General features: G+C 45.8%; 1 protein-coding gene across 1 annotated transcript in view; it reads right to left on the reverse strand.

Moving 5' to 3' along the window:
* Positions 1-434: 434 nt before the first annotated feature.
* LOC122098554 (BRCA1 associated protein) overlaps positions 435-18,628 on the reverse strand; it is a 38,528-nt gene continuing 20,334 nt past the window's right edge. The window contains exons 8-12 of the mRNA XM_042669031.1: positions 18,490-18,628; positions 17,060-17,169; positions 14,621-14,710; positions 3,438-3,541; positions 435-2,560 (exon numbers count right to left, since the gene is read on the reverse strand). Of these exons, the coding sequence (XP_042524965.1) occupies positions 2,197-2,560; positions 3,438-3,541; positions 14,621-14,710; positions 17,060-17,169; positions 18,490-18,628 (807 nt within the window). The 3' untranslated portion in view covers positions 435-2,196. The remainder of the gene's footprint in view (positions 2,561-3,437; positions 3,542-14,620; positions 14,711-17,059; positions 17,170-18,489) is intronic.

Consider the following 18,628-nt stretch of genomic DNA (forward strand, 5'->3'; position numbering starts at 1 on the left):
AATATAAAAATCGTCTGCTTGGTGTACGGTCTATACAAGATTGACTTAGTTGGCAAGAGTAGTATGTCTGGGCTTCCCTCCACCCAAGCTACCAAATTCAGGTAATTTCCTAAAGTACCAAAAGTTCAATTTTTTTCCTTTGAGACAGGGTCTTGCTGTGCTGCCCAGGCTGTCCTCCTGGTCTCAAGAAATCTTCCTGCCTCCGCGATTTTCTTCCCAAAAAACTGGGAAAACTGGCAAAGGGTTTGGGTTTGGGAAGCTTAAGGAAAGGGCTGAAGGGTAGACGGATGGATGGCTTGCTGGGCTGTGAGGAAGGTGACCTTTATGTGGCTTCTGAAATCCAGGCCACTGACCATTTCTTGAATTCTCAGACAGGTGCTCCCAGGCACTCAGAAACAAAGATTCACACAGGGCTAATAATCCCAAAGGCTGGCTATTTCAATGCAATTTAATTGTTCAGGTAGTATGGACAAGTGGTTCATCTCCATCCTGAAGGAAAACACTTAACAGCTCCCACTTAAGTAATTCCGTCCAAATCAAACAATTCTTTAACCTTCTGACGTATCGTGGTGTGCATCTCGGTGTGCTTGTTCCCCGGCACAGCCTTCAGTATTTGTCCCACCGTGCAAAGCTGGGCTCTCAGCCGGGCAGGGCTGCCTGCTCGCCTGCAGGGGTGATGTTAATGAACCGCAGAGAATACTTTGCAACTACATCTGATTCTGGTCATTAGTATGCCACCACCCACCCTGGCTTCCCAGGGTTGTACATGCAGGACAAGCACAACAAGCACTTGGCCAAAACAGCAGGACTCTTAGCTAGTGTAAAAATAGATTTTAAATAAAATAGAAACTCTATAGGAAAGAGAATTTGATTATGCCTTCCATTCTCATTCTTGTTGTAAGATGTCTGTATATTCAAGTCCAAAGAGAGGACTTACAGTCTGGTTCTGTCCTAAGCATGAGATTCAGAATGGCTGTGCACACTCATTCTGCAAACTCTCAAGGATTCTGGGAAGGTCAGTGGCAGCTCCACACGGATGGCAACAAGGAAGGGGGGGGGAGGGGGAATCACGGACTAAAGAAACGATTCAGAAATGTGCTAAGTAAAATCCTTTGGCTAATTAGAAAGCAAAAACCAAAACCCATGGTTGAACAGTAAGCCTTGTTAACCTAATCCAGTTACCTCTCCTAGAAGCTAAATTCTAACACGGTTGCATTTCAGTTTTGCTCAGTTCCTGTAGGTCTGGACTGATGCTTCCGGCTCTAGAGGAAGTGCACAGACACTGCTGGCCCACCACAGCCTTACAAAGGGCTCTGTGGAAATTCCAGGTTCTGGAAGTGGAAACAGCCTTTGGCAGTACCTTGACAACATAACTGAAAACCTGCCCCGTCTCCCTCTGGCTGCAGCCGTGTAGGCCCATCTTCTAGCAAAACACATGAGTGAGACAGGGACCCCCTCCCCCACTTTTACATGGATGATTATCCCTGCAATTTTTTTCACTGGATGCTGGGACGTGTGCTTGGAGATTTGAGTCTTGGAGTGGCCACCAAGCCTCTTTCTTAAGTGCAGTGAGTAATGCTGTAGGGAATCACCAAAAATAAACAACATAAACTGCCACCATTTTCCTTACCCTGGGTCTACTCGGTCTAACTCAGGCTGTTTGTTTTTCCTGGCTAGACTTAGAGAGCAAGTTGAGATGGCTGCTGGGGACCAGCCAGCCTCTCTTCGTATAACATCGGAACAATCCTCCAGCTATGAGGCAGAGGGGTGGGAGGCGATGAGGGCCAAGTGTGGGACTTTCCCCAGCTCTTCGGTAGTGAAGGGACCTCTCACAACAGCTGCTCTGAGCCCTGGGAGGTCAGAGCTTGGGTGCTGGGTAATGTTACCTTCTAGATCACAGTAAAACTTCGTGTCTTAAACTGATGCCCAAAAGAACGATAAATACTCCAACTCAATAAATACAACTGAAAAATGCCCTGCGGGGTGGGGGCACCTACCAGGCAGAAGGCAAAGTGGGCATTGAGTGTGTAAGGTTTGTGACCAGCACCACGCTGAACACACTGCAATGGCCTTCAGCCCTGCACTCAGCACACCACACGCAAATGAAAGGGCAAAGACCAGCTTATCCTCACTCCTGCTTCTTAGGCTCACCCTCCTGCAGTGCAGGGCACAGTCATGGGGACGCTTCTCCGAGGGTCACTTGCCCCGCTTGCTGCGGCCCTTCCTGGAGGGCAGCCTCCCACTGCTCCCAGAAGCAGAGGGGCTGGGGGCCGAGGCCACGGCAATGTTGATCTGCCCCTCCTGGATTTCCTGCCTGGTCTCCACAGGCAGGTGGCTGATCTGCTGCTGCGCCTCCAGGTAGAACATGACGTCGCGCAGCTGCTCCTGGATCTCCGTGATCTGCAGGTCCTTCTGGTCACAGGTCTCCTTCAGCAACCTCTCCCCATCCCTCACCTTATTCTGTAGGAGGGCCTGGTTGGCGCGCAAACACTTGTTCATTTCCTGCTCCTCCTGGAGCTCGGTGGTGAGTCTGGCCACTTTTGTGTTCAGCTGGGAGCACCTTTGGCAAAACAAAGGGAGATAGAAACCCGTTGGCATTTGCTGACACAGTCCCCCTCCTGCCTGGGACTAAGCCACTCCTACCATGGCAAGGGAGGCTGTTCATTGCCACTGAAATCACCGTGCAAAGCAATCCCTGATGTAACTTCAAGAGAGTTTTAAGAATCAGAAAACTTTCAATCACAGAAAGCTGTGATTCAGGCCACACTTAGAGGTTCTGCTGCGCCTCGGTGTGGCAGTCAGTGAGCACACAGGGACCCCAGAGCCACATGCTGTGACTGGGAAGTTCTGAGAAAAAGTGACATTCTTGGAGAGTCAAGTGCTCTGACCTCACTGCATTTGCTGGAGGAAGAAAAAGGTTAACCACTGTGCTAGCAGGAATTGGGAGCGCCCAATCTTACTCATTAGTAAGGAATGACAAGTTGAAGTACATGTGCGTGTGTGTGTGCGTGTGCGTGTGTGTGTGTGTGTGTGTGTGTGTGTATCCTGGGGCTTGAACTCAGGGCCTGGGCATCATCCCTGAGTTTTGTTTTTTCCCCTCAAGGCTAGTGCTCTACTACTTGAGCCAAACCTCACTTATAGCCTTTTTTGGTTTAATTGGAAATTAGTCTCATGGACTCTCCTGTCTGGGCTGGCTTTGAACGGAGATCCTAAGATCTCAGCCACCGAGTAGCTGAGATTTCATGCATGAGCCACAGGCATCTGCTTTACTACACTTTTTTTTTTAAAAAGCTGCTCAATCAGGGAACCCCCAGAGCCTGCTGACACACATGCTCAAAACTGAGGGCGTCCCAACATGAAGGGACTGGTTTTGTTTCATTTCCCGGGGTCTACTGTCACACAGCAACACATTTCAAGGACGGAGGAAAGGCACCTACTTTCTTTCCACAGATTGTTTTTCCTTGAGGAGATCGTTCAACCTGTGCTCCAAACTGTCACACTTCTCAATTGTTTCTTTAAATTTGGTCTTCATGTTGTTAATCTGAAAGAGCAAAATGGAGAGATCCTTGTTACTAATGTACAAATCTGAAAGAGCAAAATGGAGAGATCCTTGTTACTAATGTACACTTTTCCTTCCTAATTATGTGCACATAACTGTGACAATCCAAACTTAGAAAAGACAGGATGAACATCTGACAATTTCTGTGGTAGGAATACTAACAGTGAGACCCCTTTTCTTCTTTACCACTTCGCTCTGCCTGGAACAAGGTGTAGAAGCTGCTGGATATGCAGGGGAAAGCTGGAAATGAGCCAGCTGTTTAGGCTCTGGAATGTTAGAGGCCAGAGCAGAGTACTAATGCCCCTCCCGAGCTTACACGCCACAAGTTATTATCTACTGGTCATCTGACAAACTTGTGAGGGTGGCTTCTACTTGTTTGATAGTTTTGTTCCAAAAATTTTCTCACCACGAGGCTATATGGAATGTAAGCAGTTCATGTTTGCTTGGGTTTATATAGTATAAAGGTAATGTATCGGCAGAACAGCAGATCGCCAGGAACAGAGAAACCTACCAGCCGGGAGTCTCCAGGAGGATCCCACCCCACCCATCACTCTCCACCGGAGCGGAGAGGCTCCATCCCGCCAAAGCCGCCCGGCACCAGCAGCGCCACAAAGGGACCTGTCGCGATCGCAACGACCCGGCGGGGGGCCGCCCAACCCAACCCGCAACCACCCCAACTGAACTCGGACTGCAACAACAACTGACGGACTGCAACAACAACTGACGACCTACAGGGTGAGTACCCATCAGGGGACAGGGAATCCATCAAGGGAGACCAGAGCTGGAGGGAATCCCCAGACCCTGACCTAGACTCCCTACCCCAACACCCGGACCACAGGACCCACTAAAACTGGGAACTGTTCGAGAGCCCCACCAGCCGGTGGAGCACACTCTGCTGGCCAGGCCAGAGCAAGAGCGCCCCGGGAAGGGAGCTTAAATGCTCAAGCCAGGAACAGTGCCCCTGGGTCAAGACTACCAACAGTAGAAGAAATTTGAACTGTGTCCTCCAGGCTGCATAACCAAGGTGGTATACACATTAGCACAGGCCTAACGAGCGCGCTCCAGGCTGGGGCCGGAACCAGGCCAGGGGACCGGCGCCTGAACAAAGCAAAAAGGGTCAGAAGTGGGGCTGTGGCTCAAATGGTAGGGTGCCAGCCCTGAGCTGAAGAGCTGAGGGACAGCACCCAAACCTAGAGTTCAAGCCCACAACCAGCCCAAAACAAACAAAAACACATCAGGAGCCCATAGCAGACTCCAGTATTTGGGAGAGTGCATCCAGAGCATCTGATCTTCCCAAGAGCACCCGCAGGAGCAAACACAAGCAGTCTAGGCTGCTCAACCCTTCCAAAGGCGGGAATTGCTACAGCAGAGAGCTGAGAATCCTAAGTGAATAGCAGCTGGAAATAGGCTCCCAACAGAATCCAGATCAGACACAGACTCTCTCTACCAATAGAGAATCAGCAACCAAGCAAAGACAGACACACCAAAACAAGATTGAAGAGCAGTCTCCTGAACCCCCATGCGAAAATCACAGAGAAAAATCACAAGGTTTACCACTACCCAGGACAGCAAGCTCACCTCAAAAGCCAGCAGCCACGCAGGGGAGAGCCCCAGTGGGAGCAAAGCAGGAATGGAAGACAAAAACTACATCCAAGGGTTGCTGGAGGCAATGACTCAAGAAATAAAGCGAGAAATGGATCAGAAATTGAAAGAGCACAAGGATGAACTATCAAAAGATATACAGGATATCAAACAAAAATTGGATGCAAAAATAGAAGCTGCACAAACCTCAGTAAGAAGTGAGATAAACGCCAAATTAGAGGTAATGCATACTGATATCACCTCATTGAGAGGTGAGATCAGTACTCTGAGAACCAACATTGAATCCATAAAGGGATCCATTTCCATCATGCAAACCACAATAGAAGCCACGGTCAACAGAGTGAATGAAATGGAAGGTAGAGTGTCAGATACAGAAGACAGAATACACCAACTGGACCAAAAAGTGACAGATATGGAAAAATCACTCAAATTAAACCAAAGGGAAATTCAAGAGCAAGCAGATAATGCTAAAAAATTTAACCTTCGCATAATCGGAGTGGACGAAGGTGAGGAATTCCAGAGCAAGGGAATGCAACACCTATTTAACAAGATAGTCAATGAAAATTTTCCCCACCTCAAAAACGACCATCTTAACTACATCACAAAAGCTTATCGAACACCCAACAAGCAAGATCCCAGGAGAAACACTTCTAGGCACATAATAGTAACAATGATGGATCTGAATAATAAGGAAACAATCCTGCATGCAGCAAAAATGAAGAAGGAGCTATACTACAACGGGAAAAAAATTAGAATCACTGCAGATCTCTCCACACAAACAATGAATGCAAGAAAAGCCTGGGAAAGCACCATACGAGCCCTGAGAGCCAATAACTGCCAACCCAGACTGATATACCCGGCAAAGCTAGCATTCACATTCGATGGAGAACTGAAAACTTTTAATAGCAAAGAAAAACTAAATGAATACATAAACATTAAGCCAGCATTACAAAGAATTCTAAGAGGGGGGACACAACCTGAAGAAAGCAACCAGGAACTGGGACCTGCCCCAAACAGGCATTACTCAAAGTCTAACTGAGCAAGCACAGGAGGAAAGGAAAGAAGAAAAACTTAGGAAAACGGAATGGCAGGGACAACAATGCATCTCTCTATACTTTCTCTTAATATAAATGGGCTGAATTCGCCAATTAAAAGAAAACGAACTGAGGACTGGATCAGAAAACAAGACCCATCCATCTGTTGCCTTCAGGAGACCCACCTCTCAGCCAAACATACAAACAAACTCAGAGTGAAGGGGTGGAAAAGGATCTACCAATCAAATTCCCCCAATAAGAAAGCAGGTGTAGCTATCCTGATATCTGACAAAATAAACTTTTCATTAAAATCAGTACAGAAAGACAAGGACGGACATTACATATTAATAAAGGGAACAATCCAAGAGGAGGATATAACCATCATCAACTTATATGCCCCAAATATCGGTGCACCCAGATATGTTAAACAAATGCTCTCAAACTTACAGAATAAAATAGATCCCAATACGATAATACTAGGAGACTTTAACACGCCACTCTCGCCAAAGGACAGGTCTACCAACCAGAGGATTGGCAAAGAAGCTACCGAATTAAGTGAGGCCATACTTCAAGCGGAATTAACTGACATCTACCGAGTATTTCACCCTAAAACAACACAGTACACATTCTTCTCAGCAGCTCATGGAACTTTCTCCAAAATAGACCATATCATAGTTCATTCAAGGAACTTAAGCAAATACAAAGGGATCGACATAATCCCCTGTATCCTATCTGACCACAGTGGAATCAAGCTAGCTCTCAATAACAAAGCATACCGCAGAAATTTCTCTAATACATGGAAATTGAACAGCACACTCCTTAACAAGGCCTGGGTAACAGAAGAGATCAGAGAAGAAATAAAGCATTTCCTAGAACTCAATGAAAATGAAAACACCTCACAAAGAAACTTGTGGGACACAGCAAAAGCAGTCCTGAGGGGCAAATTTATTGCCCTCAGTGCCCACATCAAGAGAATGGAGACAGACCAAGTAAATAATCTCATGTTGCAACTAAAACAGCTAGAAAAACAAGAAAAAATGGGACCTAAAGCTACTAGACGAAGCCAGATAACCAAATTGAGAGCAGAGATTAACCAATTAGAAAATCAGAAAACCATAACCAAAATAAACCAAACAAAAAGCTGGTTCTTTGAAAAAATAAACAAAATTGATGGCCCGTTGGCAAGATTAATTAAAAAAAGAAGAGAGGAAACCCATATTAATAGGATTAGGGATGCCACGGGAAACATCACAACACGTACCCAAGATATCCAAACAATTCTAACAGACTACTTTCAAAAGCTATACTCTCTAAAGGAAGAAAATCTGGCGGAAATGGATGCATTTTTAGAGAAATACAAGTTACCCAAACTGAGCAAAGAAGAAGTTAACCAATTAAATAAGCCAATATCCTATAATGAGATACAGGAAGCTATCAAAAGTCTTCCAACAAAAAAAAAGCCCAGGACCAGATGGATTCACAGCAGAATTCTATAAGACCTTTAAAGAAGAACTAATACCCATACTCCTCAAGCTCTTCAGAGAAACAGAGAAGGAGGGAGCTATCCCAAACTCATTCTACGAAGCCAATATCACACTCATCCCCAAACCAGGCAAAGACCCAACCAAAAAGGAGAATTACAGGCCAATCTCCTTGATGAACACAGATGCAAAGATCCTTAACAAGATTCTAGCTAACAGAATCCAGAAACACATAAAAAAAATAATACACTATGATCAGGTAGGCTTCATCCCAGAGACACAGGGATGGTTTAACATACGTAAGTCAATAAATGTAATCCAGCATATCAACAGAGCCAAGGTCAAGAATCACATGATTATCGCCACAGATGCAGAAAAGGCCTTTGATAAAATTCAACATTCATTCATGCTAAAAGCTCTGGAGAAAATAGGAATAGAAGGAACATTTCTAAAAACAATAAAAGCCATTTATGACAGACCAATAGCCAATATTATACTTAATGGGGAAAAGCTACAACCAATCCTCCTAAAAACAGGAACAAGGCAAGGATGTCCACTGTCTCCACTCCTCTTCAACATAGTCCTAGAACCCTTAGCCAGGGCAATAAGGCAAGAAAAAGACATTAAAGGGATCCGCATAGGGAAAGAAGAAGTGAAACTATCCCTTTTTGCAGACGACATGATACTATACCTCCACGATCCCAAAAACTCCATCCCCAAACTTTTAGAAATCATAAGTCACTTCGGCAAAATAGCAGGATACAAAATAAACCCACAAAAATCAGTTGCCTTCCTATACACTGATAACGCACAGGAAGAGAGGGAAATAAAGGGAGCAACCCCATTCACAATAACCTCCCAAAAAATAAAATATTTAGGAATTAACCTAACCAAAGATGTAAAAGAACTATTTAATGAGAACTATAAAAAGTTAAAGAAAGAAATTGCAGAAGACACTAGGAAATGGAAAGACCTCCCATGCTCCTGGATAGGCCGACTTAATATAGTAAAGATGGTGATACTTCCAAAATTAATATACAAATTCAATGCAATTCCTATTAAAATCCCAATGACGTACATCACTGAAATACAGAAAACAGTCCAAAAATTTATATGGAACAACAAAAGACCTAGAATAGCCAAAACAATTCTAGGGGATAAAGACAATATGGGAGGGCTATCCATGCCGAACTTCAAACTCTACTACAGAGCTATAATCACAAAGACAGCATGGTACTGGCACAAAAACAGACCCGAAGACCAATGGAACAGAATAGAAGATCCAGATATAAATCCACAGGCCTACAGCCAGCTGATATTCGACAAAGGAGCCAAAGACATACAATGGAAGAAACACAGCCTCTTCAACCGCTGGTGCTGGGAAAACTGGGCAGCCACATGCAGAAAACTAAAAGTGGACCCCAGCCTATCACCATGCACCAACATCAACTCAAAATGGATTAAAGACCTTAACATTAAACCTGAATCTCTGAAACTACTGCAGGACAGAGTAGGAGAGACACTTGAACTAATAGGCACAGGAAGGAACTTCCTGAACAGAGTCCCAGGGTCACAACAAGTTGGAGAGAGACTCGACAAATGGGACTACCTTAAAATAAAAAGCTTCTGCACAGCTAAATCTATCGCAACTAAGCTAGAAAGACAACCAACTAATTGGGAAAAAATATTTACCAGCAATATATCAGACAAGGGGTTAACATCCTGTATATACAGGGAACTCAAGAAACTAATCCCTCCCAAACCTAACAAACCAATTACTAAATGGGCAAGGGAACTAAAGAGGGACTTCTCAAATGAAGAAATAAAAATGGCAAAGAAACACATGAGGAAATGTTCATCATCCCTGGTGGTGAAGGAAATGCAAATAAAGACAACCCTGAGATACCACCTTACCCCAGTCAGAATGTCCCACATCCACAAATCAGCCAACGACAAATGCTGGAGGGGATGTGGAGAAAGAGGAACCCTATTACACTGCTGGTGGGAATGTACACTTATACAACCACTTTGGAAAGCAGTCTGGAGGGTCCTTAGAAAGCTAAAGATTGACCTCCCTTACGACCCAGTCATACCACTTCTAGGCATTTACCCTGAACAACAGGAACCAATATACAAGGACACGTGCACCTCCATGTTTATTGCAGCACTGTTCGCAATAGCTAGGATATGGAAACAACCTAGGTGCCCCACCACAGATGAATGGATCCAAAAATTGTGGTATCTATACACAATGGAATATTATGCAGCCATTAGAAATGACAAAATAATGGCATTTGCAGGGAAATGGATGGAGCTAGAAGGAATCATGTTGAGCGAGGTAAGCCAAGAACGAAGAGACAAACGGTACATGGTCTCCCTCATAAGTGGATGCTAAATCCAAAAGGTTAGTGATACGACAAAACTAACAGGACTTAAGAAACAAAGAACTCCCGCTCATCTGGTTGAACCACTACTAAATATCCTCATGCTGCTGATCACAAATATGGTATATAACATGTGAACACTGTTATATATTACAGACTGTGGTAGACAATTTGCTCCAGGGAAGTTAGAATGAACTTGTGACTTTGAAATTATGTAATCATTTAATCACAATCAAAAAAAAAAAAAAAAAAAAGAACCTCGGGGAAGGGAGGGAGGGAGGGGATGGTAGGGGGAAAACAATGGAGGGGGGTAACAATGTTCAAGAGGAAGTGTACTCATAACCTCACTCATGTAACTGTGACCCTCTGTATAGTAGCTTTACAATAAAAAAAAAAAAAAAAAAAAAAAAAAAAAATAAAGGTAATGTATCGAAGGAACTAATGCATAAAGCTCAGGAAAATGAAGCCAGGTGCCGGTGGCTCATGCTTTTAATCCTAGCTACTCAGGAGGCTGAGATCTGAGGATCACGGTTCAAAGCCAGCCCGGACAGGAAAGTCTTTGAGACTCTTTTTTTTTTTTTGGTCGGCTGTGGGGCTTGAACTCTGGGCTTGAGTGCTGTCCCTGCGCTCTTCAGATCAAGGCGAGCACTCTACCACTTGAGCCACAGCGCCACTTCCGGTTTTCTAGTGGTTTATTGGAAATAAGAGTCTCAATCCGGGCTGGGAAGATGGCTCAGTGGTAGAGCGCTTGCCTTGCATGCATGAGGCCCTGGGTTCGATTCCTCAGCACCACATAAGCAAAAAGAAAAAAGCCGGAAGTGGCGCTGTTGCTCAAGTGGTAGAGCGCTTGCCCCACGACCAGACCTCCCCCTCCCCCCAAAAAAAGAGTCTCAATCCTCAGATCTCAGCCTCCTGATTAGCTAGGATTACAGGTGTGAGCCACCAGCGCCAGCTCTGAGACTCTTATCTCCAATAAACCACTCAGAAAAGTGGCATTGTAGCTCAAGCAGTAGAGTTTGCCTTGAGCTAAAGAGCTTAGGGACAGCGCCCAAGCCGAGTTCAAGCCCCATGAGCTATCAAAAAAAAAAAAAAAAAAAAAGTTAGGAAAATGACAAAATTTGGGATTAATGATGCGTTAGCAGTGATCCTAGCTAAGAGCATGCTGGAGTCTAACTAGGGGATTGTGGACTGTCTCAGGGTGAAGGTTGGCAATTGTAGGAACTGCCTCACATCCACTGTCTAGGCACTGGGAGGCAAGGTGGGGAGGGAAACAGGCAGGTGAGTCACCAGGAGGTAATGACAGCAGGAAGTGACTGACTGATGTCTTAAATCCTATGGCCCAATGCTGGTGGTTCAGGCCTGTAATTCTAGCTACTCAGGAGGTTGAGATCTGAGGATCATTGTTCAAAGCCAGCCTGGGCTGGAAAGTCTGTGAGACTCTTATCTCCAATAAACCACTTGAAAGCTGGAAGTGGTGCTGTGGCTCAAGTGGTAGAGAGATCACCTTGAGTTGAAGAGCTCAGGGACAGCGCCCAGGCCCAGAGTTCAAGCCCCATGACAAAAAATAAAAAAATAAAAATCCTGTGGCCCAGCTATTGACTATGTGTGTCATAGGCAGCGTCTTGCTCCTCCCTCCTAACAAGCCAATGTTATCGTCCACTGTGAACAGAAACTAGGCTTAAGAGAAAGGTGACACCACATGTCAAGATCACCCAAAATCAAGTCTGGGGTCAAAGCCAAGTTCTAAACCTTGCTCAGCACGTGGGAGTCTAAAGCTCTATAACAGAGAAGACATGACTTCTGGGCTAGATCGAAACTCTCCACAGAGACCCTGTCGGTGGTTCATGTGACATCCATCATGTCAGAAAAGGACATGCTTTTAATCCTTCTTTGTAATATTTTCTTATTCTTTTTTTTTTTGGGTCCGGTCGTGGGGCCTGAACTCTGGGCCTGGGCGCTGTCCCTCAGCTCTTCAGCTCAAGGCTAGCGCTCTACCACTTGAGCCACAGCACCACTTCCGGCTTTTTTCTTTTTGCTTATGTGGTGCTGAGGAATCGAACCCAGGGCCTCAGGCATGCAAGGCAAGCGCTCTACCACTGAGCCACCTTCCCAGCCCCCTTTGTAACATTTTCATATAACCTTCCTACCCAGCTTCTAATAGCACTGCCTTAAAAAAAAAGTAATTGTTTTTTATAGCCAACTTCATTAAGTTGGAAGAACATGGGAGACTTCTTGGTGACAGCCTAGTTAGCACAAAGCTTTGATTTCAAACCCCAATATAAAGGAAGGGATGGAAAGAAGGAAGGACCATAAAATTGCTCAAATTCCAGTTTGGTTTGTAAGTAAAGTCCACAAGAATTTGAACCCTGGTCAATCTCCATGAATAGGAACCTGCTAATAAAAGCCAGGGTCCAGGTCATTGTCCCCCTGCAGAATCCACTGCTGGAGAAACTTGTGGATAGACACTGGTCAAAAGTACAGATGGGTGCTGGCGGCTCACGCCTGTAATCCTAGCTACTCAGGAGGCTGAGATCTGAAGATCAAGGTTCAAAGCCAGCCTGGGCAGGAAAGTCTGTGAGACTCTTATTTCCAACAAATCACCTGAAAACCGAAGTGGCACTGTGGCTCAAGTGGTAGAGCTCTTGCCTTGAGCTAAAGAGCTCAGGATAGTGCCCAGGCCGAAAGTTCAAGCCCCATGGTCAGTAACAACACAAAAAAGGTTCAGGACAAAAGGCAGCCATGAACTTAGGGGACAAATAACATTTGTTACTAGAAAACAAAAGCATCCTTTCAAGTGCTGTGAGCTTCCTTGTGATGCTGCCCTGGTCTCCACTTGTCCCTCCTACAAGCAACCATGAGTGATTTCCACAGTGCTTCCATTCCCTATTCCTGACTTACTTTTGCTGGCATGTCTTAGGGAATGGAATTAATCCTAAAGAAGCTTAATAGGTGGAGAAAATCCTGGGCTGAACCCTCAGGGGGCTGTGTGAAGCACTTTAGGTGGTCACAGCAATACCCAAAGTAAAACTATTATCAAAAGCTGCTCTGTCTCCCGAGTCCAAGGAGCTCAGCTGAGCGCAGGCTGTCCTGTCCCTCCGGAGTGCGCTCCAGCAGAGTGCGCTCCAGCAAAGCTGGCTTCAGAGCAGAGTCAAGTGTCCTCAAGGTGCCTCTGCAAGGACACATCCCCTGCTTGGATGGCTCTTCCATAAGTTCTAACCAAACAGCATTTTGTTACTGGTGTTAAACATTATTTTACTCATTTATTTGTAAGCCTCCTTCTCTCACGGATAGGGCCCAGGTAATGGTGGGAACTCACCAAGTCACTAAAGTCATCATTTGGTTAAATTTAAAGCCTTCACTTAACACTAAGAGAGCCAGGTGCCAGCGGTTCACGCCTGTAATCTTAGCTACTCAGGAGGCTGAGATCTGAGGATCAGGTTCAAAGCCAGCTGGGGCAGAAAAGTCTGTGAGACTCTGATCTCCAATAAACCACTAGAAAACCGGAAGTGGCGCTGTGGCTCAAGAGGTAGAGTGCTCGCCTTGAGCTCAAGAGCACAGGGATAGCGCCCAAGCCCAGGGTTTTCAAGCCCCACGACCACTACCACCACCAACAAAAAGCTAAGAGAGTCTTTGAACTAGACATTAGCTGCAGGTCCACAGACTGACCCTCTGGAATCTAATTATACGAACCTCACTAGTTTTCAATGCACTTTCCTGGAACCTTCAAGGGTCCTTGAATCTGCTGGTGATGAGGAAATCACGCAGGAAGAGCTCTGGGATCTCCATGTGAGTTTCCACCAAAATCATAAAACCACTCTTCTTTTTTACAGGTCATAAGTAAGCATATCTCCTTACAAGATGTTTTGGTGAAAACCACTATCCCAGGCCAGCGATTCACCTGAGACCAGTGAAACGCCAACATCTCTGTCTGATTTTTTTTTTTGTCGGTTGTGGGGCTTGAACTCAGGGCTTGGGTGCTATCCCTCAGCTCTTTAGCTCAAGGCGAGCACTCTACTGCTTGAGCCACAGCGCCACTTCCGGTTTTCTGGTAGTTATTGGAGATAAGAGTCTCACGGGCTTTCCTGCCCAGGCTGGCTTTGAACGGTGATCCTCAGATCTTAGCCTGAGTAGCTAGGATTACAGGTGTGAGCCACCAGCGCCCGGCCTCTGTCTGATTTTATTGCCTTCAGCTCAGAAGGGCTCAGCACCATCTGACTGCCTCACTAGCCCATTCTAGATCCCAAGGCAGCTGTTCTCAAGTCCGCAAAGCAACTGGCCGACTCAAATTACAAACCCTCATCTACATACTTGGATGTTTTTAACAGAAAAGCACAAGGCACTAGAAAATCTGACTGAGGCCAGAAACTTACAGAACCACTTAAGGTCCCAAGGCACCCAAAACACTAAATCCTTTAAATTCTTTTTAGAGGGAAATAGTTCTCTACTAATGATAAGACTATAAAGGGAAGATTCTAAAGATTCCTTTCTCCCTGTGCTCCCCCACCCGTCACCAGGCTGGCAGGCCATGCAGCGCCTCAGTAGCCATCAAACCAGACTTACTTCCTCGGCCGTGTCCTTCTCTATGCGAACGATCTTGTTTTCCCAGTAGATTCGCTGAGATTCCAGCTGGCTTGTTAATAAATATGAATACTAGAAAGAAACACAGAATAAACATCAAAATGTCAGCCAATGTTGTCGCTCTCTGAAATCCAATTAAAACCTGACCTTTCATGATCTACTGAAGAATAAAAGTGACAGCAGAATTTTCTTAAAGACAGGGTATTGCTACATTGCTCACACTGGTCTAACAGCACAGGCAATCTTCCTATTCTGCTCGGACCACGGCCACCAGGCTGGGTGTCTCAGCATATTACCCCTGGTGACCATGACAATCAACAGGCACAGCCCGGGACAAAGAGTTGACAATCTAGTTGGAAGAACTGTTCATCGTATAAAAACTTATTCTAGAAAGTGGGGCTGTAGCTCAAAGTGGTAGAGTGCTAGTCTTGAGCAAAAGACCTCTGGGACAGTGCCCAGGCCCTGAGTTCAAGCCCCACAAATGACAAACAAAAAAACAAAAACAGCTTTTGGGCTGGGAATGTAGCTTAGTAGTAGAGTGCTTATCTAACATGCATGAAGCCCTGGGTTTGATTCCTCAGTACCACATAAACGAAAAACTGGACGTGGCGCTGTGGCTCAGCACAGAGAGGTTCAGGGACAGGGCCCAGGCCCTCAGTTCAAGCCCCAGGACTGGCAAAAATGAAACAAAACAAAACAAAACAAATTTATTCTGGCCCAGCTAACTTCAAGAAAAACTACGTCATTTTAAGCATACATATAACTGGCCAGTGCCCATTTGGCTCCCGCTGCTCCATGCTTCAGGTTAGTAGCACTGACCCTGGGGCTCAGTCATGGGCTGAGTTGGTTTGGCTCTGATGGCACTGGAACTTTCTTCAAGTGCAGATACTAGCTGTACTTTGTGTCTCTCAGGCCTGACCCACACTGGATGTTGACAAATGCTTGCTACATTTGTCTGGTGAGGGGACAGGTGGCACCTAGCATAGGGTCTGGTGAGAGCTGAGAGGGCTTCTGACAGGAGAGAAAAGCAATCTGACTGCAGAGAACTTGGACCAAGTCAGAGCTGTGAACATTTAGGGTCTCCAGTGCTGGAGAAGTAACTGATAGCCTGGGCATTTAGGCAGGGATGGGACCTGTGGAGAGCTGTGGGCTGTACACTGAGACTGTGGTCCAAGGGGAACCCAAGGCCAAGCAGCAGTAAAATCATATCTCCATTTTGGAAAGGCCATCCAGAAGATAGAAGGAACCTGAACATGTTGCGTGGATAGGCTACAGAGAAAGCACAATTAGGAGATTCCACTAGACTATATGCTGCATTCAAGGTTGTCTGTCAACCCCAGTCCTGGGGTTTCTGGGCACTGTCTTTGATCATTTTTGTTCAATGTTAGCACCCTACTACTTGAGCCACAGCTCAGAGAACTCTGGGAGAGTCTTATCTCCAATACACTACAAAAATGTCAGAAGCAGATCTGTGGCTCAAGAAGTAGAGTTTTAGTCTTGATGCTCAGGGACAGCTGGGGCACTGGTGGCTCACAACTAATCTTAGCTACTCAGGAGGCTGAGATCTGAGGATCTCAGGCAGCCCGAGCAGGAAAGTTTATGAGACTCATCACCAATGAACCACCAGAAAACCAGAAGTGGAGCTGTGTCTCAAAGTGTGTGACTCAAATGTGTCTCAAGAAGTGAGTGCTAGGGACAATGCCCAGGTTCTGAGTTCTTGAGTTGCAGCCCTAGGATTGACATGTGGGCACACACACACACACACATGCAGACACGCACACGCACACACACACACACACACACCCACACCCACACACACACACAAGAAATCTAGAAAATGCCAGAGCAATGTGAATGAAAATGCTTCTGGTGAAGTAGAGACACTTCCAGGTCCTCCTCCTGTTCCCTGAGTGTACCCGCCCTGCACAGCTGCTAGGGTGCTGCCAATAGTGCATTCTACTTTCCGCTTTATGGGAACTTTGGAATCTGAACTGGAGACACCTAGGAACTTCACATCAAACAGAAGGCACAGAGAACATAAGACACACCTTCAAAGAAGAAAAAGGGAATAAAAATATTTTGGTCTGGTCGTGGGGCCTGAACTCTAGGCCTGGGCGCTGTCCCTCAGCTCTTCAGCTCAAGGCTAGCGCTCTACCACTTGAGCCACAGCGCCACTTCCAGCTTTTTTTTTTTTTTTTCTGCTTATGTGGTGCTGAGGAATCGAACCCAGGGCCTCATGCATGCAAGGCAAGCGCTCTACCACTGAGCCAACTTCCCAGCCCGGGAATAAAAATATTTTAATCTTTCCCAATAATGACAGACACGTAGGGTCAATGGAAAAGCAGAAGTGGAGCCACCTTTTGGTCTGGAAGGTAAGAAGCGGAGCAACAGGCACTGAGGGAGTGCTGTGAGTCATCTTACCTCTAGCTGCAAGGCATCAATTTTCTCTTCCTGGCAGGTGTCGCCCTCACACTCATACTGCACTATCTTTCCATCTGTTTTACTTGCAACAAGCCGGTGGACGTAATTATCTAAGGAGAAGAACAAGTCAACCAAACTGGACTTCTTCAAAGGAAAAAAAGGGCTCCAGAACACTGAAATCTGAGAAACTCTTTTTACAGATCTAAATTAAATAAATAGTTCTTTTTGGTTTTTTTTTGGGTCTGGTCGTGGGCCTGAACTCTGGACCTGGGCGCTGTCCCTCAGCTCTTCAGCTCAAGGCTAGCACTCTACCACTTGAGCCACAGCACCACTTCTGCTTTTTTCTTTTTGCTTATGTGGTGCTGAGGAATTGAACCCAGAGCCTCACACATGGAAGGCAAGCGCTCTACCACTGAGCCACTTTACCAGCCCCTTGTAATAGCTCTTTAAAAGTGGGGTAATCATATGAAATTTTTTTTGTTCTGTTTTTGGTCGGTTGTGGGGCTTGAACTCTGGGCTTGGGTGCTGTCCCTACACTCTTCAGCTCAAGGCGAGCGCTCTACTGCTTCAGCCACAGCGCCACTTCCGGTTTTCTAGTGGTTTATTGGAGATAAGAGTCTCATGGACTTTGTTGCCCAGGCTGGCTTTGAACCGTGATCCTCAGATCTCAGCCTCCTGAATAGCTAGGATTACAGGCGTGAGCCACCGGCGCCCAGCTTCATATGAAGTTATTTTTTTTTGTTGTTCTTGGAGACCAGGATTCCAACATTTTTTTTTTTTTTTGGGTTTGGTTGTGGGGCCTGAGCTCTGGGCCTAGACACTGTCCCTCAGCTCGAGTTCAAGGTGAGCACTCTATCACTTGAGTTACAGCATCACTTCTGGCTTTTTCTGCTTATGTCGTACTAAGAAATGGAACCCAGAGCCTCTTGTATGCAAGACAAGCACTCTACCACTGAGCCACCTTCCCAGCCCCAGGATTCCAACTCAATCTGATGTTTTATTTCTTGCCAGTCTTGGGGCTTGAACTCAGGGCCTGGGCACTGTCCCTGACCTTCTTTTGCTCAAGGTGAGCACTCTACCACTTGAATCACAGCTCCACTTCTGGCTTTTCTGAGTATGTGGTAGTGAGGAATCGAACCCAGGGCTTCATGCTAGGCAAACACTCTACAGCTAAGCTACCTTCCTAGCCCTTGATCTGATGTTTTTGCTCACTGACACTCTACCACCTGAGCTGAACTATGCCTCCAACCCCTAATCATATGAATTTTCAGGAGCAGAGGCAAGAAAAGAAGTATAAAGCATCTTAAAAGATGATTCAGACCATGCCTAGAAAGTAGAACCCCCAGGGGAAACATGAGAACTGTAGTTTGCAAGGACTGTTGGGGAGGTACAGGTCAGACTGAGAGGGAAAGTTCCCACAGAACACTTACCGCCAGCATAGTCCCATACCCGGTGGTTGGTGAGCTGCATGGCATATGTGTGTTGTGTCTCCTCAAAGTGCTTGTATGCATGTCGACTCACATATCGCCCACATCCTATGTGCCCACAAATTAAGCAAATCCAAAGATT

Source organism: Dipodomys spectabilis, unplaced genomic scaffold, assembly GCF_019054845.1.
Source record: "Dipodomys spectabilis isolate Male_0828 unplaced genomic scaffold, ASM1905484v1 ptg000480l, whole genome shotgun sequence".
NCBI classification, from domain to species: Eukaryota; Metazoa; Chordata; class Mammalia; order Rodentia; family Heteromyidae; genus Dipodomys; species Dipodomys spectabilis.